The sequence below is a fragment of the Python bivittatus genome, unplaced genomic scaffold (genome assembly GCF_059951505.1).
Source record: "Python bivittatus isolate LINGU-HERP-01145 unplaced genomic scaffold, Pbiv_v1 ctg000180_np1212, whole genome shotgun sequence".
NCBI classification, from domain to species: domain Eukaryota; kingdom Metazoa; phylum Chordata; class Lepidosauria; order Squamata; family Pythonidae; genus Python; species Python bivittatus.
The window spans coordinates 1144566-1171691 of NW_028277047.1; the positions used below are offsets into that span (position 1 = coordinate 1144566).

Here is a 27126-nt window from a genome sequence, read left to right on the forward strand (position 1 = left end):
CGTACAAGCTCTCCTCTTGCTGTATCTCGCTAAGTTCTGCTTGAAGGTCCAGTCCGCTTCACCCTGGGCCCCACAGAGAATTCACCCCAGTTGCGTGGCTCGGGAAAAGTTTTACCGTGTTGGTTTGGAACGATTTTATCCCACTTCTCAAGCCAAAAGGGAGGCACGGCCAAGAAGGGGAAGGAAAAGTAGTTTCCTTTGCATCCTGCTTGCATTTTTCCCCGCCGGGGGGTGGGGGTTCAGGTTGAAAAGGATCCTGGACATCGAAGAGGATGATCAAGGCCCAATGTTCTCTGAGCTTGATTGCCACAGTGCGCTCTCTGTGGGACTTTCCTTGTTGGCCTAATTTCAGATGGAGCAAAGATGGGTAGGAGTTTATAAACAACCAGCGTTGCCCAACAGTTGCAGCTTTTCCTCCCTCCTGACGCATAAGCAAATTGAATTGACCACTTCTCGCATCTGCACACCCCCTCACCTGGAACCCTTCGGTTTTTCAGAGGAATTTGCCCCTGAGCCTCTGGCTGCTTCGGCCACCCCGTCTTCTGCAGGCACCGGGTGATCCTGGCCGCGCAGTTGCAGAAAGTGCTTTGTACGGGCTCAGGGCGGGATGCGATGCTGGCACTGAAGCTGTTCCTGGAGCTGAGCCCCAGGGAGCCTTGATTCAAAGGATGGCCAGAAGACTCTCATTCTTAGGGTCAGTTTTGGAATTGTTACCCTACAGCAATAGGGTACAACGGGAGCGTTTCCTTCTTCCGTTGTTTGAATGTACAGTACAGTTTTGTTTTGAAATGCACACGCAGCCAGGAAGTGCGTTGTAGGCAAATACATAAAATCTGGGTTTCTGCAACTGGCCATCCTGGGACGCTTCATTCAAGAGTCAGCGTTTCTCCAAAACCGACTTCCTTCTGCAGGGCTTGCTTCCCCCATAGCTGATTGCACAACTTTTCCCTTTTCAATGGAAATGAGGAAATGGGCTCCATTCTTTGCAGAACCGAGAGGACCAGGTTTTAGTATGAGGACAGCCCACCCAGTGTGGGGAGAAGGGGAACCAAGAAATGCCCTCGGGCTCTCGTTGGCAGCTGGCCTGCAAGCGAAGTCCAGCCCAGCTGGGAATTGCCATTGATCTTTCTCAGGCAGAGGCTGTGGGTGGGAATGCCCCAGTACCTCAGGAGGGGGAACAAAACCTGGAGTTTCCAGCCTGGGTTTTCAGGGCTTTTCTTCCTGTAAGGACTTTGTGGATGGCTGATTTGAGGCAGAGCATGAGTGTTTTCAGCCAGGGAAGACAGCGGGAGGGGATTTGAGTCTACAGCCCCCCTCCTGCCCCAAAAAGTCTACAGCAGGGCAGTGGATGCTCTGATCATCTTTTGGAGGACCTTCTCTTTCACCCAGTAGGGATCAAGTTTCTAGCTCTCCTTGTGGGAAGGATATCTTGGGTGCCACTTAAAAATGCCCCCTTTTATCATCACACAGTGTTCTCTGTGGCTGCCACGCGTGCGTCCTTGAGGCCCAAGTGCGAGGAGCACTGAGTCATCCAGGGCTGGCCTCGGCCCTCACGCCGTTCCTCGACGCCGTGTTCGGCCACGCACGAGGCGGCTTGGTGCTCTTCCTGGGGACCCGAAGGTCCTCCCTTTGTGCTGATGCAGCCGTTCTGCACGAGGACTCTGCAAAATGCACACCCCAGCAGGATGGGCCTGCTGACTTGCCAGAAAGGTAGCGAGCTCCAGCTGAGCCCCATCTGCTTGGGGGCGCGGTGGACGTTTTGGTCCTCTTCTGAAAGCAGGGAGTCGGGCTCGTCCCAGCTGGCTGGGGAATTCTGGGAGTTGAAGTCCACCCATCTTCAAGCTGCCAAGGTTGAGAAACACTGCCTTAACCTGAAGGGCGGGGGGAATAGCTAACATTCCTAGCATAGCTACCAATTTATCTTAACCTTAGCTACGTGGATCCCTCGCGACAGATTCCAGCAATATTTACTTTGACCGCATTCCTTCTGGCCCCACGCAGAAACCCTTGCTTGTTGCTGCCTAGCAAGAAAGGTCCGTTCCTAAGCCGAGAGCTTTGTAAACTGAGGCTGTTAGTGCCCCGTGTTGGAAAGTGGGGAGGGGGGGTGGAAATGTCTAGCACGGACGGCTTGCTCCCTGCTGCTGCTCTTCCCAGTGGCCCAAAGCAAGGGGAATTGCTTGAAATTCTCCTGTTTTGAGTTGGTTTCCTTTGCAGGATGATGCGTCTTTGCACGGCCAGCCCAGGCCTGAGGGACAGCTGAAGCACAGAAAGGGGATTTTTATTATTTGCTCTGGGGCTCAAGGGAAGACAGATCCCCGGTTCTGAGAAACGGGAAACGGGTGGATTACGGAGGAGATACTTTTTTCCCCTTGATCGAGCAGGAAGTAAAAGTCGCTGTTCGCTTAGCTGCAGCCCTCTGGGAACAGGGAACCACCTATCCCTGGGGTGCCCCTAGCCAGGTAGACTGCCTAGGAGATCAGAAGCTCCGCTAGCCATCGCAGGAACTCTCCTCTTCCAGGAAGCATTCTCTTCCCCCTTTAAAGTGCCTTTGCTCTGCACAGATCGCCGTTCCGCCACCTTAGCCGTTGCCTTTGGCCCGGGAAGCCCCAGGAAGCGTTTCCAGCTCCTTGATGATTCCTCGGGAAGGGCGCGTGCCCTGTGGGGCATTTGGGGGGCCCTCGCGGGCTGCTCCTGTCCACCCGGGTACCAGCCCCCTTAGAAGCAGGGCCCTCTTTCCAACCCACACCCCCACCCCACGTTCCAAGGCAGGGTCTCTCTGAATCTCGGGGCTGGGGAGGTCCTGGGGCGGACGGAGGCTGCCTCTCCCGATGCTGTTGCTGTCCCCAGCTTGGCGCCCCTGGGCAGGAGAGGAAAACAGCCAAGGGCTCTTTCCGCATGCTGGGGCTTGCCTGCCGCCGGGTTGGCTGGGTTCAGGTATCGGCGGAGCTGGAATCCAGTTCCAGTGGGTTGTTTACCTTGAACGAGGCGGCTCTGACTCAGGAGCCTGGAATGCATCTGTCCGGAACATCATGTTCCCAACTGGCAGAGCGGCAACGCCGCCGTCGGCACCCTGGCTGGATCTCGGATGACCTCAGCAGCGCTGGGCCTCCGCTCGGCCCCAGCCGCTTGTTTCCTAGCAGGAGGAATAAAGCAGCTGTGTCCTAACCAGGCATTTCCTCCCCACCCCGCCGGCTAAAACGCTCCGTCCTCGTTGCAGGCGTGGTTGGATCCATGCTCGGCATAAGCCTCCCTGACTCGTGGGGAGTAGGCAGCACGGCTCTGCTCTTTGGGCTGGCCCAGGCAGGCTTCCGCTTTGGAAGGGTTTCCCACTGTTCCCTAGGCATGTGCAGAGTCGTTTTGCAATGTGGCCGTGTCTCCCAGAACACACAGGGCCGGGACAGACCGCTGCTCTCCAAAGTGAACGAGCTGAGAAAGGAGCTTTCTGCCCACCTCCCAAGCCAAGGGCACTCAGCTTTGCTGATGACCAAAGGTTTTAACCTGGCTCTCTCCAGGCTTTCAATGCCAAATCACGGCTCTTTGGAAACGCCACTTCTCCTCTGTCCCCTGCCCAGGTTCGGCAAATGCCACAGGGTGAGGTTCTCCTTTTCTCCTAACGGACTGATGGCTTCCTCCCATTTTTGTCCCGTGACCCAGTCTGAATTAGGGACTGCCAGATGGAGGATCTACTACTGTCACCGTCCAAAACAAAGGCTCGGAACTTGCCTGGTGGTTTCGCAGCGCCTCCTCGTGGTAAAAAAGAGGCAGCGCCTTTGTGGCCGACGCAGCAACGGTGGCAGAAAGCAATACGGGTAAAGTCTCTGAGTCCACCTCGACTTTGGTCTACGTAGCTTTCTTGGCAATGGCACAGAAGGGGTTGGCAACAATTTCAGAAGGTCTTTCTTTTTGACTTCCCGGCCCTAGGATTTCCTAGTGGTCTCCCCTCCTTGTACTAGCCGGATCTTGCAAGTTCAGCCAAGCACAGTTCGACGTTACCACCTAGCTGGGCAGCTTCATGCTAGATGGACTAGTAAAGATTAAAAGCATATTCATATCCTCTACTCCCAACGCTTTCACAGGTGAAAAAGTTCTCACGGGCCTCACAAGGAATGTACTGTCCTTGGCTGAGGAGGATGGCAGGTGTAGTCCAGGGTATCTGGGGATTGAAACTGGGGGAAGCTGGTCCCTGATTTAAGTTCAGCTTTAGGCCCTGATGAGAGAAGGAAGGTAGGAAGATTCTGGTCCTTTCTAAAACTTTCTAGGCAAGCAAGAGCAGGGACATAGCGGGTGTTTCCTTGGTGTTTGTCCTAACTTGACAAAACAAACAGAGTTCTTTTTAAGAAAAAAAAAATCTCTGCATAACTTTATTCAGGATTTACAACCAAAACCATAGATGGAAAGGAGAGGGTTAGGAGGAGAGGAAGGAGCAAGCAAGGGCTTCCAAATCAGATCAATACAAAATCAGGAGGGAGACGAGAATATCCCCAGTTTTTAAACTTCAGTTTGGGAGCTCTGCCAAGCAGGCGGAGAGCAAAATCTTTGGGAAGTTGGCTGTGAAATGATTGTCTCTAAATACTGACGCAAAAGGCTGCTGGTGGTCAAGGGATTTCCGTGTGAAATGCAACAGCCCCCCCATCACCACCCCAGGTGAAATATAAACCCCAAAATGTCAAAAGCTGAGAATGAAACATTTCCTCCTCTGCTCCCAGAAAGGTCATTCTGCCTCTAGTAACAAGATGCAAAGAAGGGGATTTTTAGAACCGGAGTTCCCTTGACTTTGTCGCTGTAGTCTGGAGCAGACAGGATCCCCACCCCCGTCTGAATGCCCTACCCTGTTCGCATTTTCCACCTGGAGCCGTTGGGGAAGAGAAAGCACCGATGATCATGAGGCAGCATGAAAAGGAGGTTGGGTGGGTAAAGAGTCTTCCAAGCTCATGCTTTTCCCCTTTTCCTTTCGACACACGTGCGTTGGGTTTTTGTCTTAAGGAGGAACGCGCAAGGAAGCAGACCGAAGGAACGGGGCGTGGGGAGAGGTATCAGCTGGGGGCTTGCCTTGTCAGCCCTGAGCTGCTCGCGGCCTCCGCTGACTTTTCGCGGTCTGCGCTGATCCGGTGCAAACGTCCCATTGGCGCCCACAAGCCCGAGGCTGTCGGACGGTCCTTGGACAGCGGCGGGCGAGATTTGAGGGAAAGATCCGTGGGCTGCAGATCGGGATCAAAGGAGGCGCACCTCTCCGGCTTGTCCAGCTCCAGTGGCGAGGACTCCTGCAGGCCCCGTCCAAACCCTTTGGGTGGGATCAGAGGACTCGGCATCCTGGCTTTGATGACGCTCAGGTGATAGGGCGAGATCTTCCTGGTGGGCGCCACAATGAGGTTCCGCGCCCCCACCGGGGGTCCTCCCCTCGGCTGCTCGGGGGCCGGCCTCTTGAGCTCCACACCGAGGGGAACCTCCGCTTGGGAACTCTCTTTTTTCAACTTCTGGGGGGAAGCATTTGAAGGGGCGGGGGGCTCTTTGCCACCCGCAGGCACCCCAATGAGGTCAGAAGGCTCCTTGCCTTTCGACGGCTCTTTCCTAAAGATGCTCTTCTCCGGCAAAGGAGGCTCGTCCGGGTTCTTCCGCGGCCGTCCACGCTTCCTCTTCGTGGTCACCTCCCCGGGTCGGTCTGCCGGCCGCTTGGCGGGGCTCTTGATTTTCTGCGGATCACCAGGGCTCCGCCCGGTGTCATTGCTGGATGATCCACCACCCCCACTGGGGGCTGTGCTTTTGGGCTTTGACCGGTTCTCAGTTGCGGGCGGGACTGCCACATTGATGACCGGCACCATGTTGATGACCGGCACGGCAGCTGGCTGGCTGACCAGGCTGGTGGGCCCGTTCACCGCTGAGGCGAGTAAAGTTGAGGAGGGTGCCCCCACGGAGAGCGCCATTTTGACTGTTCCCCCAACCGGGGCAGCGGTGAGCTTAGGAGCCAGGACGGGGTGGGAAGCGTGCACGGCCGCCGTCCCGGGAGAGACCACCAACCGGTCCCCAGGTTGGACCTGCACGCGCGGAAGCAGCAAGGGAAGACGGGCCACCAAGGCGTTGACCTGCGGGCTGCTGGCCTTTTTGGTCAGAACGTCCGCCGGCTTCTTGGCTTCACTCCGTGGGGCTGCGGCCGAGGGCTTGGGCGCATTTTCTGTCTTAGCCTGAAACACAAAGGTTGGAGAGGGCATGACGGAAGAGGCACCGAGGTGATGCTTCCAGCCCGTTCAGCTCCTCTGTGGGGTTAGTCTGGCTGCCGACGCTCGAGGGCACGGTAGCTAGTTGGAGCCTCCGTGTTCAGAAATAATGCAGCCGTGAAAGTCGGCGCTGGGAAACAGCGGTGTGGGTTTGCCTGTCGTTTCCTTCGTGCCTGACTCGTGGGCTTTCTAGAGGTGTCTGGTTTGATCCAGAGGGTTCCTTCCCGCCCTCAACTGCGAGCTAGATCTGAGGACAGGGTCCACGCAGCACCCCCTTTGTCGTAGCTGATTTATACAACTTACATCTCAGGATTCCTCCCTCTTCTCCACTCTGCCTGCCTCGCAACCTCCCTGCCTATAAGCCACAAGGGTTTCTCCTGGGGTGGCTATTCCCCCCCCGCCCACATACACACCAGCGTTTCGTACCTGAGGCTGCGTTTTGGCTGCGTTTTCTGCGGCTTCTGGTTCGCTTTTCTTTGGGGGAGGGCGCTTGTCCCGGGAGCTCTCGGTGTTTTCTGCAGCCAGGGAAATTGAACCAAAGGAAGCAAGATGGAATATCGGCCAACCCGCTTTTTTAGGGCTTTAGTTATGCTGCAGGAGGCAGAGATGGGGAAGGGCATAACCTCAGCCCCAAACAGTGATGATCCTAGAGCGAAGCCGCAGGTCTCTTGAGTTTGGCCATCTCCAGCATCTTCCAACCCCCCCCAAAAGGACGGGACTAAGTTGGGACCGAGACGTCAGCAAAACGCAGCCCTCCCCACCCCACCAGCCCTTCTGCCATTCTCCACTGGAGCTGGGCTAATCTGGGGAGGCCCCGGTCAGGTACAGAGGTCCCACCTGTGACCACGGTGGCCAGGACCAGGTCGGCGTGGGCCGAGCGGGAGCTGATGAGGTGCTGCTGGAGGAGGTACTGGGCCACCTCCACGATGCTGTCAAAGGAGCGCTTGAGGATCTTTTCAGCCCAGTGGCAGGTCAAGGCACAGGCGGCCTCCACCACCTCGTCGTTGTAGGAGTGGGTCATTTCCGTTCGCTCCAGCTGCAGGAAGGGAGCAGACAGGCCTGAACCGTAGCCTGGCTTCAACCCCTTTCCCCCAGCGTCCCCTCTAACTGCCTCCCCTTATCCACCGGAACACCCCAAACACAGCGGGAAGAAAACCGGTAAAATACAAGCATATCGTCCTGGATCTGGAAGGAGGGGTACCACAGGCTTCCCTGTTACCGTAAACCATCTGGCCGTGGTTGGGGGCTGCTCTGCCTAGATGGCATTGTGGCCGGGAAGCCTAAACGGTTACAAAGAGATCCAGTGGGAATGGCCTCCTATTAGCCCAATAGAACCTCCAGCTGTAGGGGTGGTCTATCTCTTTGGGGACAAGACCCAGGGTCCGGCTGCCTCGTCTGTCTCGGTTTAATATTTCCAAAGGCAGTTCTCAGAAAGCAACGGATGATTCACGAGTGAGTCCGCAGAGCTTACGGTCTCTGTTTCTTTAAGGTCCAGGCTGGGCAGGGGTGGCATGTTGACCACTGTTTTTCGACGTATCCCACTATAGCAATATGTTGGAGGAGAATTAAGGACAAATGAAGCAGGACAGCCCTGAAACCCACACGGCGCCAGCCCAGTGCGTTTTGCTTTGAAGAGCTGGATGAAAACAAGGAGGGCCGAGAATTCTTGGGGACCCCCTCCAAGGTCAGGAAATGGGTTTCAAGCCCCATTCAGGACACCAGGCTGTGGACATGGGTCTCCATCCAGGGACCACCCACCCACCCTCCAGCCCTCTCGACATCGTACGAGGAAGGATATTTGGATTGTCCGCGTCCACCCAATCTTCTTGCTTTGATGTTCGGAAAGATCTCTCTGATGATCTTCCCAAAATTCGCCGCGCTCAGGGAGCGACTGCAAAGGTTGTCACAGTAGCGCCTGCCGAGAGAGGTGAAAGGCTGCAGAATTTTCTTCCGGGGCACAAACACCTGGCACGGCCTACCTGCCCAGGACTGTTAGCCATCTCACCCATCGGTGGGGGGGGGGGAACCACAGGGGGGACTGTGCGAAACCGCTAGCCTCACAGACAGGCCACAGGTTGGCCCGCTTTACTCACTTGTAAGCATCGTACACGTCTTGTTTTGGCAAGCAGGTGTCGAGATACTCTTCCAGGTGGTTCCGTATCCAGGTACAGGCGTGCATCTGTTCCGCCGAATTGAGAGAAGTGAGGTCCAAGCTGGGGAAAGAAATTATTTGGACTGGAAAGCGAATCAGCGCCTCTCATTCCACCTGCTCCTCCTAGTCTGATATGCCTCGCCTGTTCAAGCCCCTGCAGGGCCCCAAAGTCTACAAATCTTAATTTTTAAGCGCAACAAGAACCCTGACGTTTGCTCGCTGTGGGCAGCGTCTTTCAGACACAGCTTTCTGTCACACTAATCCAAAACGTATAGAAACCTGTCCTTTCTAAATCTCGTTCTAAATCTTGCCATCGATGAATGGCAAAGGGCAGACAAACTGGAGGGGGGCTTTCTCTGTTGTGTGACCAGGAAGCTGAGAGATCTAATCTCATTCTCAGAAACTTGCTGCGTCTTCTGCCGTTAATCAAGCGTGTTATAGGACACAGAGGGGGAAAGAAAATCACTTTTCACTTGGTCAACAAGTGTTGTAATGCTGTTGTGCTGTGTTTCCAAATCTGTTAGACCCCCAGACGGTGATTACTCACTCACCTTTTTTCTCCTGAACTTGGGCCCGAAGGCAGCTGAAGATACAGATAAAGTTTGGCATAATCTGAAAATTTCTGGACATCTTGCTGTTACGGCCAACACGGGAGAAAGAGAGAGGGAGAGACGTTTGAGGATCAGTGGGAAGTGAAACCCCGAGATTGGGTCTGCATTTAATGAGCAGACTGTCGTGGCACCCCCAAACATTTTGCCCGTGAATTGGGGGCTTTTGCGCCTTTGCAAGAAACACCACGAATAGAGTCCAGTGGCGAAACCAGACACTTACCAAGATACCGTCAACTTTGCTCTGGACAGACTTTCTGTTGGGAACACAAGAAGAACATATTTTTATTGTTTTTTTCACCCCTTGATTATGGCAAAATCTCCTTTGAAAAGAGCTCAATCCCTGGAGGTTGCCCGTTGCTTTTGGGCTAGCAGTATGGAAGGGGTTGGTATGGAAGTCTAGAATGGAGTGGCATGGATCCACTCCTGGTGGCCTCCCATCCAAGGACTGACTGGGCCCGACTGTCCTTAGAACAGAGATGCTTGGGCAAGCAATTTACTCAGTTTTCTCTTCCCAACAGCGATCAACCAAGGGACCCTTTACGATCAGGATGACTCAGAGCTGCCCCGGTCTCTCTAGGCATATGCTCTAAAAATGCCCCTTGCAATGAAGCCTCTAATCTCTGCCAGCCTCTCTGCTCCTCCTCTCCTTCCAGAGCCTTCGAAACCGATGGCCCCGGCCATTTCATGGGGTAGGGAGTTCCACAGGTGCAGGAGGTGCTCTTTGCGGAGAAGCGGTGGCTACGTCAGCCCCGAATTTAACATTAGGGGCTAGGAATTTAAGTCTCTGCCTGTGCTCTCCTTACGTTCCTTAATGGGGCGCTCGAGTTTCTCTCGAGTTTCTGAGACCAAAGAGAAAATCAGGGCGTGTGTGTATGTGTGTGTGTGAGTACACGGGCACACGCGAGAAATAAGACGCATCCCCCTTACGAGATGGCACTCTTCAGCTTCTGCAGCAAGGTGTTGGGCTCCGTGTTGCAGCTGTTCTGCACGTCGGCCTCCAGAACTTCGCCCCCGTTTTCCACAATCTTTGCAAACAGGCCGTTGTCGTCCGCCATGGCATCGGTGCCCTTGAACGAGAGGAGGAAAGGGCCTCGACCCTCTTAGTCCGCCCCCACCCCACAGCAGTCACCATTGCTCACCCCGTGCCGATATAAGGAGAATTACCTCCCCCCGCATGCTTTCCTCTGCTTATCACTTTACTTCATACGCTGCTCCGCTTCCCTAACAATAAAGTGGAAATAAATTGGGGTGTAAATTCTGGTATCGACCTTAGCCTAGTTCCCAGGTCTAGACGTGAATACTGTTCGCTCCTCACTGCTTTTTGACATGAAGTTTGTCTCTTTTTCCTCTTCCTACTTATTTTATTTTTTAAAAATTATGCTGCCTTTCAAAATCAGGTTCTTTTTTTTTTCTTAAGTCAGTGAGACCATTTGCATGGAAAAGAAAATGCTTTTATTTATCTTAACTGTTCCCAGCCTAAAATTTCTCCAGGGCAATCTGGAGTTGCAGGATGCTCTTCCCAGCCTGTTCAGCCCCCAAAATCTCTCCTCCTTCGGCTAAAAGTCCAAACCTCCCTCTTAGAAATTGGTTCCAAAAATTCAGGATGTTGGCCAGCTTCAACCGCTGCATTTTTTTTTTTTACCTTGTTCTCGGTAAAAGACCCGCCAGTATTGTAAAGGCCCTCGTGGCGCTGAAGAATAGTTTTTAAACAATGGAAGTTTTTTCGGGGAGGCAGAGACCTTTATCTGTATCTGGCACTGAAAGAACCTTGGCAGAAATAGGGCAGAAGTTCAGAAAAGGTGGTTTATTTTTAACTTTGTTTTCCCCCCGCTGTGCCCACGAGCTTTTATTTTAAGGGCCTGCTTCCCACGCTCGGGCACGGGGGCATCTCTGGGCGATCGATCGACTCTCCCTTCGCCAGCTGAGCCGCCACTGCGGCTCCAAGAAACCAGGCTGGCCTTTCCTCTCCAACTTTTCTTTGCCCGGAGAAGCATTTTCTGGGTGCAGAGCCCGAGCAGACCCCTCCTCGGGCGCAGCGGGCACTTCCTTCCAGGTTCGCTGGCGCACCCCTGGAAGCCCTTGGCCGCCGCAGCTTGGGTGGGAATGGGCCTCCAGGAAGAGGGAAATTCAAATTGCAGGAGGAAAAAACCCTGCGGCGGCCCTGGATGGCGGGCGTCAAATTGCACCTCTTGAAATCGGAAATTGCTGTTCCTTCCCTCGATGGGTTTTATTTTTTTTTAAGTCCCCCCTTTCGAAAGAAGCGGCTTCCCTTCTTCTGGTTCTGCTTTGAAGCCCACCCATGGGCTCCCCGGTGGTCCTTATTCTCAGTCCCAAGCTGTTTGGACCCGTTTTTATTATTTTTTTTACTGCTTTTAGTTTCATTTCCTCCCTCTTTGTCTCTTTCCGGAACGAGGCTGCTCTTTGCTGGGTCCCCTGGAGAGGTTTGCAAAGAAAATCAGCACTTGGTCAGCTGGAGGTCACTTACCTGCCCCCTCCCAAGGCTGCAATTCCTCGGCCTGTAACGGGCTGCTCTTCTCAGGCAGCTGGATTAAATTGCAAAAAAAGACAGGAGCATTTGCTATCCCGGGAAAGGAGGAGAAAAGAAGAGAAGAGCCTCTGAAAATGGACTTCGAGCTTCCAAAGAGTTGGTGGGTTCCCCCGTTGGCTCGTGCTGGATCCGGGGTGCAAATCCCCGGGACGGCGAGCAGCAAAATCCCGACCGCATTTATGCGTTGCCAGGCATATTAGCACTTTCGGTCTCAAAATAAAACAGAAAAAGAAAGTACTGCCCGGGCGGGAGGAAGATTAGGGTTTTCTTTTTCCCTGATTGGTCGGCCCAGTTCAGTTCTGCCTGGATACTGGCCTGTTCTGTAATGCAAATGGCTGCCTCCTGGTTTTCCACCCGGATACAGCCCGGGCGCGGCCCCTGATTGGTTGGAGGGGCTGGGAAGTCTGCCTAGCAACACGGCAGGGATTGGTAGGGACTCTGTCAGTTTAGAAGCTGACCAGGAAGAGGGAGGGGGGCGAGAGAGAGGCCCTCCTTGCTTCAGATAGACTGGGCTGATCCACCGGGAATTAAAGCTGGTTATTCCTCTCTGCCGGGGTTTTGCAGAAAGGGTTTTTTTTGGGGGGGGGGCAACACCTGCATGGTTTGAAGCCAAGGAATTGTGGTCTTTCTGGACGGGCTGGGACCACACCTCCCATCATCCAGGGGTGTCACACGCAGTCCCCAATCATGGCTAGTTGCAATAAAACGACGGGGGCTTCCAGTGGGCTTTAAATGGCTCCCCAGCGCTGGAAGATTCGGGCTCCTCCTCCACCCAAAAAGGAGTTTAACCAGCCGAGGAAGCAGGAGGGCCAAATTCTCCCCCGGCCGGTTCCCAAACTTAAACTTGGTCTGTTTCTCTCCTACGGAGAGTTTCCTGTGGGTTCAGTTTTAGCCCCCCCCCCTTTGCAGGGAAGCCCCTCTCGTGGGGGGCAGCAGAGGGCGCTCCTCCCCTTGCTATAGTTTCTCGGATATTTATTTTTTATTCCCCCCCCTTCCTGCAGGTTTCTCGTGGGTTTCCCCACGATTTGGGGTCTCCCGCAACCCCTCTGCCAAGGGTCCTTCCCAGGAGCCCCAGAATGAGACGTGGGTGCCGAGATCGAGGAGGTGAAGACCCCCGGAGCCGTGGCCGGGGGGTGCCTTCATGGAGAGCTCGTCCAGACATGGCAAGAGGAAGTTACTCCCCTCCCAGGAAGGCAGGATAAAGTCTGGTTTTTCAGGGGCAGCCCCAAAACGTTTGTGCCCAACGCAGAACCGGTGTTAAGTATTTAACCCTATAGGTTGCTCCCCAAAACTGTAGAGCGAACAATTTTGGGGAAATGGAAGAAAAGAGTTTTGTCATCCTTTTCTTGATTTAATCAACCGTGGGCTGCCTTAATCACGGTGGTAACTCCGACTAACATTTATTATGGCCCGAGTTATGGATGGAGAGCCTGTTCGTTATAAGGGTTAAAGGTGCTGGACTGGAAGCCGGGAAGACCATAAGTTTTAACCGGGTTTTAGGCATAAAAGCCAAGCTGGGCAGCTTTGAGCCAGTCCCTCCCTCTCGGCCCCGGGAAGAAGGCGCTGGCTTTGAAAACGCATTGCGAGAAAAATACATAGACTTGTTCCTGCAATCCCCAGGAGTCAGATCTGACTTGAAGGGCCATAACAACAAGAAGTGATGAATTTCATCTCACCTCATCAGACCTCCGGCATGTGCTCCGGATGGAGGGTTATGAAATAAGTCAGTAGTGAGGTCAGAAGGAAATTAAATGTGGGAGGTGAAGACCGAGGTAATTACCTATTGACAGTGACCATTCCAGGAAAGAAAGTTGGGTGTGATCAAGAGATTCTTTCCCGGGTGAGTTGTTCAGCGCACATAGTGGGATTTCTAACCCTGAAGGTGGCTTCTGGGCAGGACTGGGTTATAATAGGAGCCTTACTTTCCATATAACTGGAGGAAAGTCCTTTTATCTGCAAATGTTGACGCCTCTCTTTCCATGAAAGAAGAGATTCCTCAGGCGTTTCCTAAAACCATCTTCTCCCATTGAGAAGATCTCCGCTTTCCCGGCTATTGAGGAGCTGATGTTTTTGAAAAGCCAAGCGCCTTACAAAACGTCCGACAATGAAGGTATTTAAAGGCCCCGGGCCTGCTTTTGGAATTCCATAAAAATGCTCTTTCAGGGGAGGTTCCTGCCTAAATTGCAACCCATCCAGAGGTTGGTTTGCATTTCTTGAATGGAGTCGCGGGTGGCCTCTTGGTCCTTTCGCAGAACCGTGCGGTTAACAGCAGCAAAGTTGGACGGATTGTTTTAACCTCATTTGCTGCTGTTCTGGACATTCCTTGGGCTCCTGCTCAGCTTTCTGCACAGCTGTGGATGAAGTCTGCAGATGCTCTTCTGCAAAGTTGAGGCTACGGTAGATCTGTCCTGAAGCACCGTAGCGTATTTTTCATGTGACGGCTGTGAATTTACCCACATAATACCACCTAGGACTTTGCAAGTAGAAGATTTGAATTCAATTTCTGTGTTGGGGGCCACGGTGGCCAGCCGGTGGGCACTCTCATCGTGAAATAAAGGTTATCCCCAAGAGTCTGTATTATAAAAAGCTTTTTTATTACAGTGACAACCTTAATTTCTCTATTTGCATCCTCCTAGAACGGCCGGGAGGGGTTTAAAACATCTGCTCCTCGATGATTTGCAAGAGTCGCGTCGGAAGACTGACTTGCAAAAAGCAGTAGCGGCCTAAGCAAAGTGGCTCGGAAGGCATAATAAACCCAAGGCTGAAGTTTGCACCTGGACAATGAAGTCTAGAGGAACTTCCCCTGAACAGAGCTGAGCTCTTAGCTGCAGGTAAGCAAGGAGGGAAGAGGGGCGAAGAAACCAGTGCGTCCCTTAGCTCCGTGTACGGGTGCTGACGGAAGGAAGAGCGAGCAAGCTTATTCTTTCCCAACTTAGCACGCTGATTAAGTGACATCTGTACAGCGCATTAAACTACAAACCAACACTTTGGTCTTGAGTGGCACCCCCCACCGCTTCCTGCCCCCTAAATGCTAGCTTAGCAGTGGGGTGGGCTTGGGGGAGCATCTCAGACCCAGATGTCCGAGGTAGAGTCTCCTCCCGGGTAGCGCATTTCGTGGGCACGAGCGGGACCCCACGGCTCCTTCCCAAAATCCACCAGGAAGTCTGGGTTCACGCAGAGGCCCCCGTTCTCCGTGTCCACGTCGATCTGCAGCATGACTGACCCCTCCCTGCAAAGGAAGGAAGAATTCAGGGGCAGAAAGGAAGGTTATCTGAGCAAGGGAGGCTGCCAGAGTGTCGGGTTGGGGAGGGAAAAACGGCCTTTTGTTTCTTTGTCCGGGCCTCAGTAATGTTTGAGGAGCTGATTAGGGAACTCTAGATGGGGAAACTGTCCGAAACTCCAGTATGAATGGAGCAACAGTGGCAGAGTGATAGAAAGTAGGTAGGGGGTTGATTTGGAGCGTAACGCAAGGAGAAGGTGGAAGAGGAGGAGGAGAGCCATCAGCCCCACCCTGCAAATTTGGTCTGGGTGTTCTTTGTCTGTCAAGAAGCTTCGTACCTGACAAGTTGTGGGTAAAACTGCTTGTCCCACGGCGTGTACAGACTGGTGGTGACGTAAAGCCTTTTTCCGTCCAAGCTGAGCTGCAGCATTTGGGGTCCCCCATAGACTCTCTTTCCCTAAGGTGAAAAAAGGCGGCGGGGGGTGGGGATTGAGAAACGTAGAAGGTCCAAGGAGGATTATACACGGCTCCTTCGTCTAAATGCAATCTGCCGGAAGGAAATCATTTCCGGCGTTTCAAGGGGTCCCACAGAGGAGGAAAAAGCCACACTGTCCGTTGAGAATTAGTCCTGGGCACGTTTCCCGCAGGCGTCTCAAAGCTGGGGTCCCCTCTCGGAGAAGAGAGGCTCACCTGGATCATGAAGGGATCTGGCTGGCAGTCGAGCTCTTCGTCCTTAATCACGGTCACCACCCCGCCTTTGTAGATGTTGCCTCCTACGAACACCTGCAGGGCCCAAAGGAAGGGATGACGGAGCCGCAGAGCAAACAGCTTTGCAACGCTGAGCCGTGGCTTGGGTTAGCTAGTTTGCAAGCTCGATTGATGAGGTCTCCTGATGAGAATTGCCTTCCCAAACCTTCATGCGGGAGGGCAGTCTCCCCCTCCCCGAGCTGCAGTCTTTCTCTGCCCAGACTGGGGTATTGGGAGGTGGACTCCCTCTGAACATGGGGGTTCTTCTGGCATGTGCCAGTTGGCCTGTCCAGATGAGGCCGCGTTGGCTTTCCGCTTCACCCAGCATCCTGGTTCCAACGGTGGAACGAGGGAATTTCTGGAAAGCCCCCAAGCAGGGAACCATGGTTGCAGGGCCTCTGGGTGGGAGGGAGCTCACCTGGCCCGTCAGCCGAGGGCAGTGGGGGTCAGTGATGTCGTACTGTCGGATGTCACCGTGAAGCCAGTTGCTCAGGTAGATGAAACGGTCGTCCAGCGAAATGACGATGTCCGTGAGGAACGCTGGAGGAAAAGATGCCCAGAACAAGGTCAGGAAAGAGATTAGATTGCCTTCATTCCCCGGCGTACGACGTTTTTCAAGAACCGGTTTCTCCCCGAAATGCGCAGGTCTCTCTCTCTCTCTCCCTCAGCCGTGAGGGCACTCGGCCCGTTCTCCAAAGATGCTTAAAGTGCTTAATTTGGGGACGGAAGGTGCAAGCTCCAAAGGTGGAGGGTTGAGATGTAAATGTGAGGACGAAAGCCCCCCTGAACTTGATTTACTCACATGGCATTTCGGGGAAATACCACCCGGTGACCACCTTGTTCGGAATCTGGACCACCTTCTCCGCGGCCCACGTCCCATCCTGCAAGAGAGATGTGAGGCTGGTTGGTTGGGGCGTGCAAAGTTCTCCCGTGCAAACCAATTTCCACCCGCCACTCCGCTTCCTATCACCTCTGCCTCCTAATTTGAAGTCCTGCTCCCAGTGAGATCTTAAGTATTTCTACGGTTTGCAAATACTGACTGTTATCCCAATTATGCTCCAATTCTTTCCAATCTCTGGCGGGCACCTGGCCTCTCAGCTTCTTTTGCCCTCAGCAGAAACTAACATGGCTTCTCTACCATAGAATTACGATGAATGGAGCAGTGTTGCCAGCTGCCTTAGGGTGACCCCCCCCTCCCTCCCCAAATCTCCCAGGGTGTCGTTCTGACGTTGCAATTCTGCGTTCAGGTTCCTGTTCGTCACGATTTCCATATCGTTATGATAATAGTATACAGATTACTACGTTCTGTTTTGAATGGTGCATTTTACCCATTTGTTCTGGATGTTATTCTAAGCTGATGCCTCGGACTCCAGTTCTCTGGGATGGAAAGATGGGGGAAAGGAGAAAGAAATTCTGTTTGTTTTCACCTCCGTCTTGAAAAGATGGTGTAGGGAGCTCTCGAGCACGCAGCCCACCAGCGCGTGCGGGGCGTCTGGGTTATGCAGGAAGCGGATCTCCAGGGGCGCAGCATCCTCCCCCACGTCGATGGACTGGACGAGGCAGTGGGTGGTCCAGTCCCACACATTCAGGCGGCGGCCGTAGCGCCCTGCGGAGGAACGGAGAAGAATCATCTCAGCTTGCTTTGGTGAGTAGCAGTGCGTCCTGCTAGAGGGTGCTGAAGTGGGCTTCGCTAAGTGGTTCCCCAGCAGGGGGGTGGGCTTTCTCATGCTGGAGACCTCCAAGCAGAAGCTGAGTTGCCATCTCTTGGGGAAGTGCTAGAGGGTTGGGCTAGATGGCCACCAGCACCCCCTCAGTTTCTTGGCCTGAAGCCTCTGTGCCCTCCTTCCTCAAGGAGTCTCGGACCACTCCTTAGGTTGGAGTCCAGCCCCCGGATTGTGGGTGCCAGAGAGCCTTAAGCGCACGTGGTGCTCCGGCGTCTCACCTTTCTTCAGATCTTCTGGGTTGAACCCGTTCACAAAGAATTTGGGGTCTCCCCATTCGGTGCTGACCAGGACGTTGTGCCTCGGTTGGTACCAGAAGTCGTAGCCTTGCGGAGCCTCATCCCCGGGGCGGTTCCAGGTGCCCTTCACTTCCCACGTTTCCGCGTCCACAAGAACAAATCCGCCTGCGGTTTGGGGTGGGTGGGAGAATGCAAATCAATTCCAGTAGGTGCGGGCGACTCCCGGGGAGGGTGTGGCCGAAAGGAGTTTGCCCCACTCAGAGGTGCCAAGAGATCCCGACTCCCTGGAAGAGAGCCTGGGGCTCCAGATTTCCAGAGTGGCGAAAATCTCATTCGTCCAAAAGGTTTCCCTCCCAACAACATCTTCCAAGTCACAGCTGCCCTTACAGGTCCATCTCATCCCGGGCCCCCTTTCTGGAGGAAAATCTGCCCAGCGGTACCTTTTCCGTTGCCATACATGTCCCCCAAGGCACTGATCATGACTTCTCCGCTGCCCAGGCAGTGCGAGGTGTGTAATACAGTCTGGTTGGTATTACAGAAGACCTCTCTGGGTTCAATCACCTGTCAGAGTTGGGGACGGGGAGAGAGGGGACAAAAAAAACTCGCACTGTAGTTCTGTTTCCCTTCTTTGCACCTCTGCAAAATGCTTTTGTCTAAAAACTCCAGAGCCCATCTGCAGTCAGCGAAACACGGGGGGTTGTTGGTTCCCACCCGGGCGGGGTGTCTGCGGAAATGGGTTTTGGCTCGGATCTCGTATAAAGCGGTCAAGGGCGAAACGAAGGCAAGGGACTCAGTCAGGGGGTCAATGGCACCGCTATGTTCAAAGCTCAGGGGCCTTGGGGTTCCCTTTAAACCCATTTCCCTGGCTTGCACCCCCCGCGGGCGGGTGGGCCTACTTTAAACAGGCTGGGAGCTCGCGGGTCAGTCCCGGTGTCCACGACGTAAATCCGCGAAGAGTTGAGGCACGGAACGACCAGCCGGTTGCGTTTCTTTGTGGTGTCCCCAAAGCAGCTGCTACAAGCGTTCCAGCCCGTGTGGTGAAGCTCATCATCGATGTACGGCATTTGCAGCCGGTGAATAACCTGGTGGGGAAAGAGCAGGGTGGTGGAGGTTCAAGATGCATTACTTACCTCGTCGCCCAGCGCTGGGTTTCTCCCTCCGATTCCCGAGAGTTCATGATTTGCCTGTCTCTTTGGACGCAGAACCCCGCTGGCGGAATCAGGAATTGGGTTCACAGGAAGATCCGCTTCTGCTGCGTGGGAGACCGCTCCGGGTGGGGACCGAATGCAGGGTCCCCCCCCCAACCCACAAGCAGAACTTCACCGACGGGATGGGCGTCCCTGAAAACGCACCCCCTCTTCTTTCCCTTCCCAGCCTTTTGTACACCCGAGGGACCCTCCATGCCACAGCACCCCACCGTCCCATCCCTTGGCATCAGGAGCTGGGGCAAGGAGGTGCCCTCCCGCTTGTGGGAATGCAAGAGTCGGCATCTCCTGCTTGCTTTGCAGATCGTGAGCAGGACCCAGCACGGTACCACAGTCTGCGGTACCGGCTAATGACCCTCTCGTGCCTCGAGGCTTCCCACAACCCTCAGATGATTGTTCCAGCGTCCGCACATCCAGTTAAGGTGCCCGTGCATATGTGCAACTAGGCTATGACTCTGCTGACACAGGAACATGAAAAAGACAGATCTGCCCGGGGATAATCATTAGACGCAGGCAAACGCGTAGACAGAAAGACTCGAAACAGCCCAGAAGCCGGGAGCTGCTGAGCTTTGCTGGGCCTAGAACAAAGGACTCCCTTAATTTGATTTCGGTTAATTATTCCCAGCGTTTGATTTTGTTGTTCTAGTCATTAGTAAAAAGTGTCTTGGAAATTGACGATGTGTCTGAACGCTGTGGGTAAATATTAGTTATTCTGCCGTTTTGCACTTCGAAGAGCCTGTTTTATGGCTGTAAACGGGAGAGTATTATTATTATTATTATCATTATTATTATCCTCATTATTATTATGGGTAATTATTGTGCATTGTAAGGAAACAGCCTGTGTTTAAACCAAACTCTAGCGGTTCAGGGAGGAGGATTCTAGGCTTCAGTTTGAAATGGCTAGTGCTTCAGTTCTCATCTTAGCCATGCCAGCTAAGGGTGGCATAAAGGTTCTTTATTCAACCTTTAAAGGACTTTCGTCATCCTTCGCTAGCAGTTCCTCTACACTCTGTCCTTTGCATTCTGTTTCTTTGTGTGTGTGTGTGTGGGGGGGGGGAATGGAGCCTCCCTCTTTATTTTTAAGCGTGGGGCAAAAATCAGCCGCCCCACAGAGAGACCGTCCTTGGCTCTGTGCTTGGGCAGCCAGCTCACATCTCGCTTTTTGGAAGCCCCGTGGCCTTGCCCAGCCAGGCCAGCCTATCTAGGATTAGTGGACAGGAGAGGAGGCTGATGGCTTATTCAGCCCCCTCCTCCTAAAATACAGAGGTGGGTCCTTCCTGGCGTGTGGGGAGTGGGATCACGCCCAAGAGAGATCAGCAGTGCAGGCCTTGATTAGCATCTCCATAAAAACTAGGCAGCCACGGATCAGGGCCGAAAGCCAGAAAGGGAGGCCTCCAGAGGAGGTCCTGGGGGAGTCTCGGTGCCGATGGGAATCTCCAAAGCTAACATCCCCACCGGCTTTTCTTCACCTTCCCAGTTTTCTTCTGAAACATCTGTCAGGTTTTATCTCTATTCAGAGCGTTCCAGGAGCAACGCGGCCAGGGGGCTTTGGGAAGATCAGAAGCACGATAGACGCAATTCTCTCCGGCTGGAAATCAGATGACTGCGCTTGAAGCTGGAGCCTTTATTTGGCTAGCCCGGTTCAAGCTCTGCACACGGCCTTCTCTTTAGAGAAGCTGCAGGTGTTCGCCCCGAACACTACGCTGCACCGTGGTTGGTTGGTTTTGGGTTAGCACGGGGTGTGAGCAGGACCCGTCGGCTTGTTCCAGAAACCGTGGCTCAAGCCAACCGTGAGTTTGATGCAGCCTTTCCCCACTGCCACCCCACAGCCCCTGAGTTGGATAGCAAGGTGTTAAAGAGAGGCCAGGGAAGAGGGAACTGAACGAGCGTTCACAACATCTTCCCCAAGAACTGTCGTACTTGGCAATAGGTGGGAGATTCGGGGTCAACATCCACGGTGGCCAGATAGTCGGGCTTCTGGGTCCCTGTGCCGGTTAGGATGCAAGGCACGTAGATCAGCTCCTCTCGCGGTCCTTGGGGGGAAAAAACCACATTTTAGCACCCTGCGTCTGAGTCTTAAATTGGTTCTGGCTGGGCTAGAACTTGCAAGACTTGCGTTCGCCCATCCTGTTAAACTCGGTTACTGGACTAACCCGTGTCATGGGCTGAATGATAAACTAACTGGAGGCCTGGCTTTTCAGCGCTCCACCTAACCCCAAATCCTAATCAGATTAACGCTAACTAAGACAGGCGGGCTGTGCAGAATTACCCACTGGATTTGCCGTGGGCCAGTTAAGTGCACTGTGCGACAGTGGCTGACCCACAGTGCTCTGATTCACTTCCTGGATCTGTTGGGTTGAAGTGCGTGGCTTTGTGGTCAAAGGTCCCATTGCCTGATCGGTCATCCCTCGCCAAATGGCTCAACTTCCTCGTTGAGCTGGTTTCCACACACCCCAGTTCAAGCCAGGTGGGTTAACGTGACACGCAAACCCACCCCTCACCTCTGTGGCTCTGCCTGGTCCCAAGTTCAGCTGCCCTGCCCTGCCCTCCAGAGGGGGAGAGGATCAGCCCTTCTTACCTCTCATGGCGTCCAACGGGGTGGCATATCCAGGGCCGTGGCAGTCACATCCTTTTTTTTTTTTTAGAAAGAGAGAGGAGAGATTTAGCTACTTGGCATCAGGAGAGAGAAGAACATCCACGTTGGGCTGGGCCAGAAGACCCATCAGACGTGGTGCTTGGCCTGAGGGGCCCCCCTGCCCCTCAGCGTGGCTCGTCTTCCCCACAGCTGAGCAGCCAGCTGTAATGGTATGTGGGAAAGGCCTTGGGAGCAGGGCGAAGAGACGCTGCCTAGGGAAGGTCAGATAAGAGGGAGCATAGCCCACAGCAGGATAGCGGGTGGGGCAAGAGGCTCAGAAGGGACCCTCCCTAGTTTCTCGGGCTGTAAAGGAGACGGTGGGGAGGATTGCACTTTCAGACTTGCAAAATTCTGTTAATGCAACTTTATCATAAGATAGAATTGGCTTATCTGGCCGTGTTTCCTGTCTGCTCTGCCTGGTAAGGCTGGCAGAGGCAGAGCCGTCGAGGGATGGATGAAGAAAGCAGGGGAGAACTTCCTGTGAGTCAAGCATCCGCGGGAGGGCGAAGGGATCGACTCCTCAAAACAAAGGCTTGGCGGAAACAAAGCGGCAGCTCGTATCTTTCGATTCGCCTTTCATTCCCACATTTATGGATGCCGCCATAGGTCTGTGATCTAACTGATTGCTCATCCCTGCCTGTGAATTAATTGTTCTGTTGTGGCAACTCGTATCTCTTGATTGCAGGCGCGATACTCCCCCACTTCTGTTGACACTGCTTTGGCAAAACGCCTTCTGCCCGGACGCTGAAGCGAGGCAGCCGGATGGCCATTCTGCCTGACATAACGTAACTAACTTTTGACACTTCTAATCAGGCCAGCCTAATTAATCAGCTCCACTAATGCAGGAAGGGTGTTGGGTTTTCCTTCATTCCACATGTCTTCCCGCGCTTAGTCCCTAATTAATTAGTGGGAGGGGAAAAAACCTGACATCTTTTCATATTACCCCTCGTTAGATATGTTTCTAGGACAAGGTATAACATATGCCAGTCAGGAAGCAATCAAATGATCTGTCTCGTCACTGTAGACAAAAATAAAGAATGGGGGTATTCAAGTGCTGAGCATTTAATGTCATCCGGTCTTTCTTCCAGAGCCTCCATCCTCCGTTTTTCCCCCGACAACAACCACCCTGTGAGGTGGGCTGGGCTACACAAGAGAGATTGGCCTAAAGTCAGCGACTGAGCTCCTCTGTGGCTGTGGGGGACCCCAGACCCATATCTCCCCATTCTAGTCATTAACCAGCATGCCCTGCTAACTCTTTAAATAGCTCTTTGCACTCAGAAAAGTTTGTAAAGTTGGCACCGTTCCCCTTGGGACCAAGAGCCAGTGCAGAACCAAACAAAGGGGTTCTCCTGCCCCATGGAAGTCATCAGGGCAAGGGAGAAACCAGTTTGACCCTCCTCATTGGCTAGAAAGAAAGACTGTTGTTGGGAACTTGCTTCCATCCTCTCTATCAGAAAGAACATTTTAAACAGCCCAATATATAACTAAGATAGATAGATAGATAGATAGATAGATAGATAGATAGATAGATAGATAGATAGATGAGAGAAACTATAACTAAGAAAAAGCAAGACTTGTGTTTTTCCTTCTCCCTCCTAGCTTGTTTTCCTTGTGTGCCATGCCATGCCATGCCATGCCATGCCATGCCATGCCATGCCATGCTCAGCTTGTGTCTTGTTTTGTAGACTGTAAGCCTGGGGCCTGTGCAAATATTGATTGCTAGAAGCCTGTGGCTGAGGAGTGTGATAAAAAGATGTGGAATAGGAATATGGAAGCTCAGTTGTGTTGCAAGTTAAGGAGTCAGGAAGTGGAGGATGGTAACAATGGGAATCTAGAGGGTGCAGGAACCCCCTTGTCCCCAGAAGTCAAAGTGGTCCTGGGGGCAGGCGAACATGAGAGATTGGAGAAGGGGGGCTTCATCTCTGTTGAAAAGGTTGCCCGCTCTAAGATGCTGTCCTTAGCTGATGCGGTAGATTTGTGGGGCACAGCCCCATCCCTGCCAGGGAGACGTGGGTCTTTGAAGGAAGGCTGGGGGAAAAGTCAGATGTCCTGGAGGCGAGAGAGGGGCTGAGTTCCTACCTTTGCTCGGCATCTTCAGAGATTCCTCCTCGGCATCTCTTGTCTGGTGTTGGGACATCTCTCTCTCTCTCGCTCTCCCTCTCTCTCTGCTCTGCCCTGCCTGGGCTTGCGCACCTGACATTCCCCGGCTTGCTTGCGGCCGGTTTAAATACCCCGCGAGAGCCGTGGCGAGTCTCGCTCCGTCCCCAGTGGGTGTACCCGGGAGGCGTGGTGTCCGGAAGGGACCGTGAAGGAAACAGCTGATTCCCGAAACCCCGGAGGGGCAAACAGCCCTCCCTCCCTTCATCTCCCACCAGAGATGCCCAGCCAGCCGATTCCGCGCCCTTCGGGGCTGTTCAGAGCCGAAGGCCCCCCTCTATCTGCTTTATCTCCTCCTTCCCACACGCTTTTAATTAACTCCGAGCGGCTTATCTGAACCCCCATCGCTTCTCTCGGTTTCGTAGCTTCCTGCCCTCAGTTCTGAAGATCCAGACTCAAGGGGCCATTTGGCGCGCATTGAGAATAGCCTGTTGGCAACGCCTAAAACTAAACCGGTGTGCATGGTGCTGAAAGATGCTGGGCTGTGCCGGCCAGCACTCCGACCCCACGTGGTCCCTTGAACCCAGATGGGCACAGCCGTATTAAGTCTGTGGACGCACCCTCAGCGGAGACAGAACGCAGATTATCGGCTTCCTTATTATTTTGCTCCTTTTCCCCGGGCCCAGGAACCCCACAGGAGGAAAGCACAATTCCAGTGAATCATCTGTGCAGACAGATGTGATTGGACATTTCATATCTTTTATACGAGGCTCAGGTGACAAGCACTGAATAAAAGAGAGTTTAAAGGTGCAGAGATTCGTCTGTGAAGACTCGTTCTCTAACATCACAAAAAGTTAGTGTCGACCCCCAAGTGAGCCGCTGTGGGGATGGTCTTTCTCCATCCCCCCAAACATCACCTTTCCCCTCTATTAATTCCCTACCTGATCTCGCTGAAAAACGCTTTGCAACTCTAGAGTGCTTTTGGGGAGAGTTGTAGGGGGAGATGAGATATTGGGGAGAACGATTCCGACGTGTAAAAAAAAAAATCAAGCAGACGAAGGCTTAAATTGGCCAGGTAGCCTTGTTTGCAGCTCTGGTGGGAGACGAAGAAATGGGAAGGTGGCGTTGATATCAGCAGGTAATTGGGCTTGGGTTGGTAGCGACCCCGTTAAAATAAAATATAACCTCTCTGGGGCTTAGCTGATCTAGCTGCTGCTTTGTTTCGTAGAAAGGGAGGGAAGGCTGTGAAAAACAGAAGCGGCGTACTTTGGGGATGGTTTCACGATCTGGAGGGCTTGGCGAAAGGAATGGAGGCCTGCCTGCACGTTAGTTGCCCCTTGGGGTAAAGCAAAGGTTTTTGAGCTGGCTTGCAGTCTGGAGAAGCTAGAATTGGACGTCTCGGCAGGTTTCTTCTCCAAATTCCAAGAAGGCTTGTTGGCTCAGAGCGCGGGTCCAACCAGTGTTGTGGGCGCGGTCCTAGCCCAGACACCTTCTTTTCCCTTCAGTCGTGGTAATTTAGACCTTACTGCAGCATTTTGAAGTCGTACCAGGGAGAGGGAAAGGAAAGACAAGGGAGAGACTTGCCGTTCTAGAAAGTCAAGTTGGAAAAGCGGCGTGTGGGCATGAAACTGAGAAAATTGGAGATCTGCCCTGCAGCTCGGCTTCTTTTCAGGAGCTCAGCGTTTTCATTTGGGGAGAAAAGAGCGGCTCCCCGTAGTTGGGGATCATTGGCTCCGTTCCGGCTAGGATGGGCTCTGCATCTGGGTTGGGCTGTCACTACCTCGGGATGGGACGAGCGGGGGAGTTGGAGCACGGCCAGCAGAAGAAGACAGATGTCTCGGCTTGATGCCGGTGGGTCGAAATTTATGCTGCTAATTCTTGGGAATGCCAGTCTTGCTTGAAGAACTAACCCTGTATTTCGGCATCTGGGCCTGTTCGGCTTCAAAATGCACTTGGTAAGCGGAGGTTGCCGCTCTCTAAGAGAAGGTCAAAAGAGACGTACGTCTTGCGCGGAGAGGTTTGTAAAAGCCGGTGGGCTTTGCTTAGGGGTCCGAGAGGAGAGAGCGACAAAAGTAAACTCGGTCTTGCTAGTTCAGACCTGCGTTGACCAACCCAATGCTTTCCAACCTGAGATAGGAAATCATCCTCCAGCCCGTCCCTTGTTTGTTGGTTCACCTAATCCCTTTTAAATGTCCATCACTTCAGTCCTGCACATTCCTCCTGCAAATTACGCCTGCTAAGTTCTTCCTGTTGTGGACTGCCAGCCAATTAATCTCCTTTGATGACTCCAGCGTTGGAATTCCAGGAGTGATTAACCGGGTCTCGCCTCCCATCTTCCCCCTCTCAAGCTCTTTCTTCCAGCGCTCCCTCCTCAGCTGGAGGTTTACAACTTCTTCAGCATCCTTGCCCCCCTTCTGCTCCTCATCGGCGGTTCAGGTTTCTGCCCTCCCTCCCGTGGCTTTCGATAGAATATGGAGCTCCGGCCACCAACCTCTGTAGGACCTTGAGGTGGCACGGTCCCGAATGAGGGCGAGGACGGGACTGTACCATTTGCATTCCTGAACCAGATGAGGGCGTTAGATGGCAGGATCGCCAAGGCCCTTTCCAGCCCTCACGTTCTGTGGCCTGGACTGTGGAAGGTTTGAGTCGGTTCTGGGGAGGGAGCCTACCTGGGCGAGAGGTGTGGCACGAGATGCTTTTCAGCGCAAAGCGTAGCCTCGCGCATTCCAAAGTTCAGTCGCTTTATCAAAGAAAGGCTTGCTAAGGGCTGGGAGGGAAATTACTGCCGATTCTGTTCTCTGCAGATTAAGGTGCTAGAGATTTCAGAGTTTAAAATGAAAGTCCCAACCCTCGGAGCCCCGGGCTACAGACATTCAGGTTTCACGAACTGGCAGATTTCATGAGAAACAGTCCCTTCTCCTCCTTTGCCACCTGCGCTTAACTGAAGGTGTGACCGTTGATGACTTTTGATGGCTGGTGGCTATTAGCTGTTACCACGCCATTTTCTGCTCGGGTGGAGATCGAAGAAAAGAAATTTGGGCCAGGGAGAAACAGCTTGGCACTGAGAAGTTTCTTTTTATTTTTTTTTTATTTTTTAAAAAGGGTCAAAAACAACAGCAAAGATAAGAAATATATTATTCTGGTCATTTCTGAAGCATGTTGCTGGGAGTAACGCTGAGCAGTTCCAAAAATGGCTATATATTGTTTTATGAAATTACCAACAAACCTGTATTCCGTGATTTCTGAATCAAAGGATCTGACACGTGCCAAAGAAACAGGGGATGAGTTTGTATTACTGTTTTGGGTTTTTTTGGTGGCTGTAGCTCTACCCCAGATACACAAGTGATCGGATCATTTGCTTTTTCAATCCCGTAGCATCTCAAGGGATGTCTTGGGTACAGAATTGTTAAAACAGAAAAACGGGGTTTTTATGCTCCTGTGCCTTCCCCTGAGAACATTGTGGGAACAGTAATGGCTTAAAACGTTTCCTTCCAGAACTTTTAAATAAAAATGTGCAATTCCCAGATTATGAAATAGTTAAAGTGGAGTCGAACTGGGAATGCGGAGGTGCTTAAAGTCCTGGGTCCATGCTGTGCCACAGGAAGGTAACCGCCGTGCTTTGGCACAGTCGGCGTGCGACCCCTTGTGGCAGAGCAGGGCATGTCCAGAGGCAGGCAAGAAACTAACTCTCAAGGAAAAAGCGATTCCAAACCCTTTCTTGTGAGCGTGATCTGCAGAG

At 53.1% G+C, this 27126-nt stretch overlaps 2 protein-coding genes and 1 long non-coding RNA gene across 4 annotated transcripts; 1 reads left to right on the forward strand and 2 right to left on the reverse strand.

The window, feature by feature from the left end:
• Positions 1 to 4313: 4313 nt before the first annotated feature.
• RFX5 (regulatory factor X5) lies at positions 4314 to 11783 on the reverse strand. Of its 2 annotated transcripts, XM_088137164.1 has the most exons (10): positions 11461 to 11782; positions 9903 to 10042; positions 9196 to 9229; positions 8916 to 8998; positions 8306 to 8425; positions 8007 to 8127; positions 7684 to 7761; positions 7050 to 7248; positions 6639 to 6727; positions 4314 to 6179 (listed from the first exon to the last, which is right to left on the reverse strand). In XM_088137164.1, the coding sequence occupies exons 2-10, from the start codon at positions 10028 to 10030 to the stop codon at positions 5034 to 5036; spliced, it is 1998 nt and encodes a 665-aa protein (XP_087993290.1). In that variant the 5' UTR covers positions 10031 to 10042; positions 11461 to 11782; the 3' UTR covers positions 4314 to 5033. The 2 variants fall into 2 exon arrangements, with proteins under 2 accessions (XP_087993290.1, XP_087993291.1); XM_088137165.1 differs by having other exon boundaries at positions 9903 to 11783.
• Positions 11784 to 11837: 54 nt separating this feature from the next.
• On the forward strand, positions 11838 to 20708 carry LOC148216346 (uncharacterized). The gene is made up of 3 exons (XR_015795512.1): positions 11838 to 14354; positions 16845 to 17135; positions 18653 to 20708. It is a non-coding gene; the product is annotated as an uncharacterized LOC148216346 (long non-coding RNA).
• Positions 14545 to 27013, reverse strand: LOC103054726 (methanethiol oxidase). Its single transcript, XM_007427924.4, has 12 exons — positions 23370 to 27013; positions 21234 to 21284; positions 20576 to 20688; positions 18347 to 18532; positions 17891 to 18011; positions 17433 to 17615; positions 16918 to 17096; positions 16293 to 16371; positions 15909 to 16030; positions 15434 to 15526; positions 15082 to 15200; positions 14545 to 14752 (listed from the first exon to the last, which is right to left on the reverse strand). Exons 1-12 carry the CDS (start codon positions 23653 to 23655, stop codon positions 14590 to 14592), a joined length of 1695 nt encoding a protein of 564 aa, XP_007427986.4. The 5' UTR covers positions 23656 to 27013; the 3' UTR covers positions 14545 to 14589.
• Between the last annotated feature and the right edge of the window lie 113 nt (positions 27014 to 27126).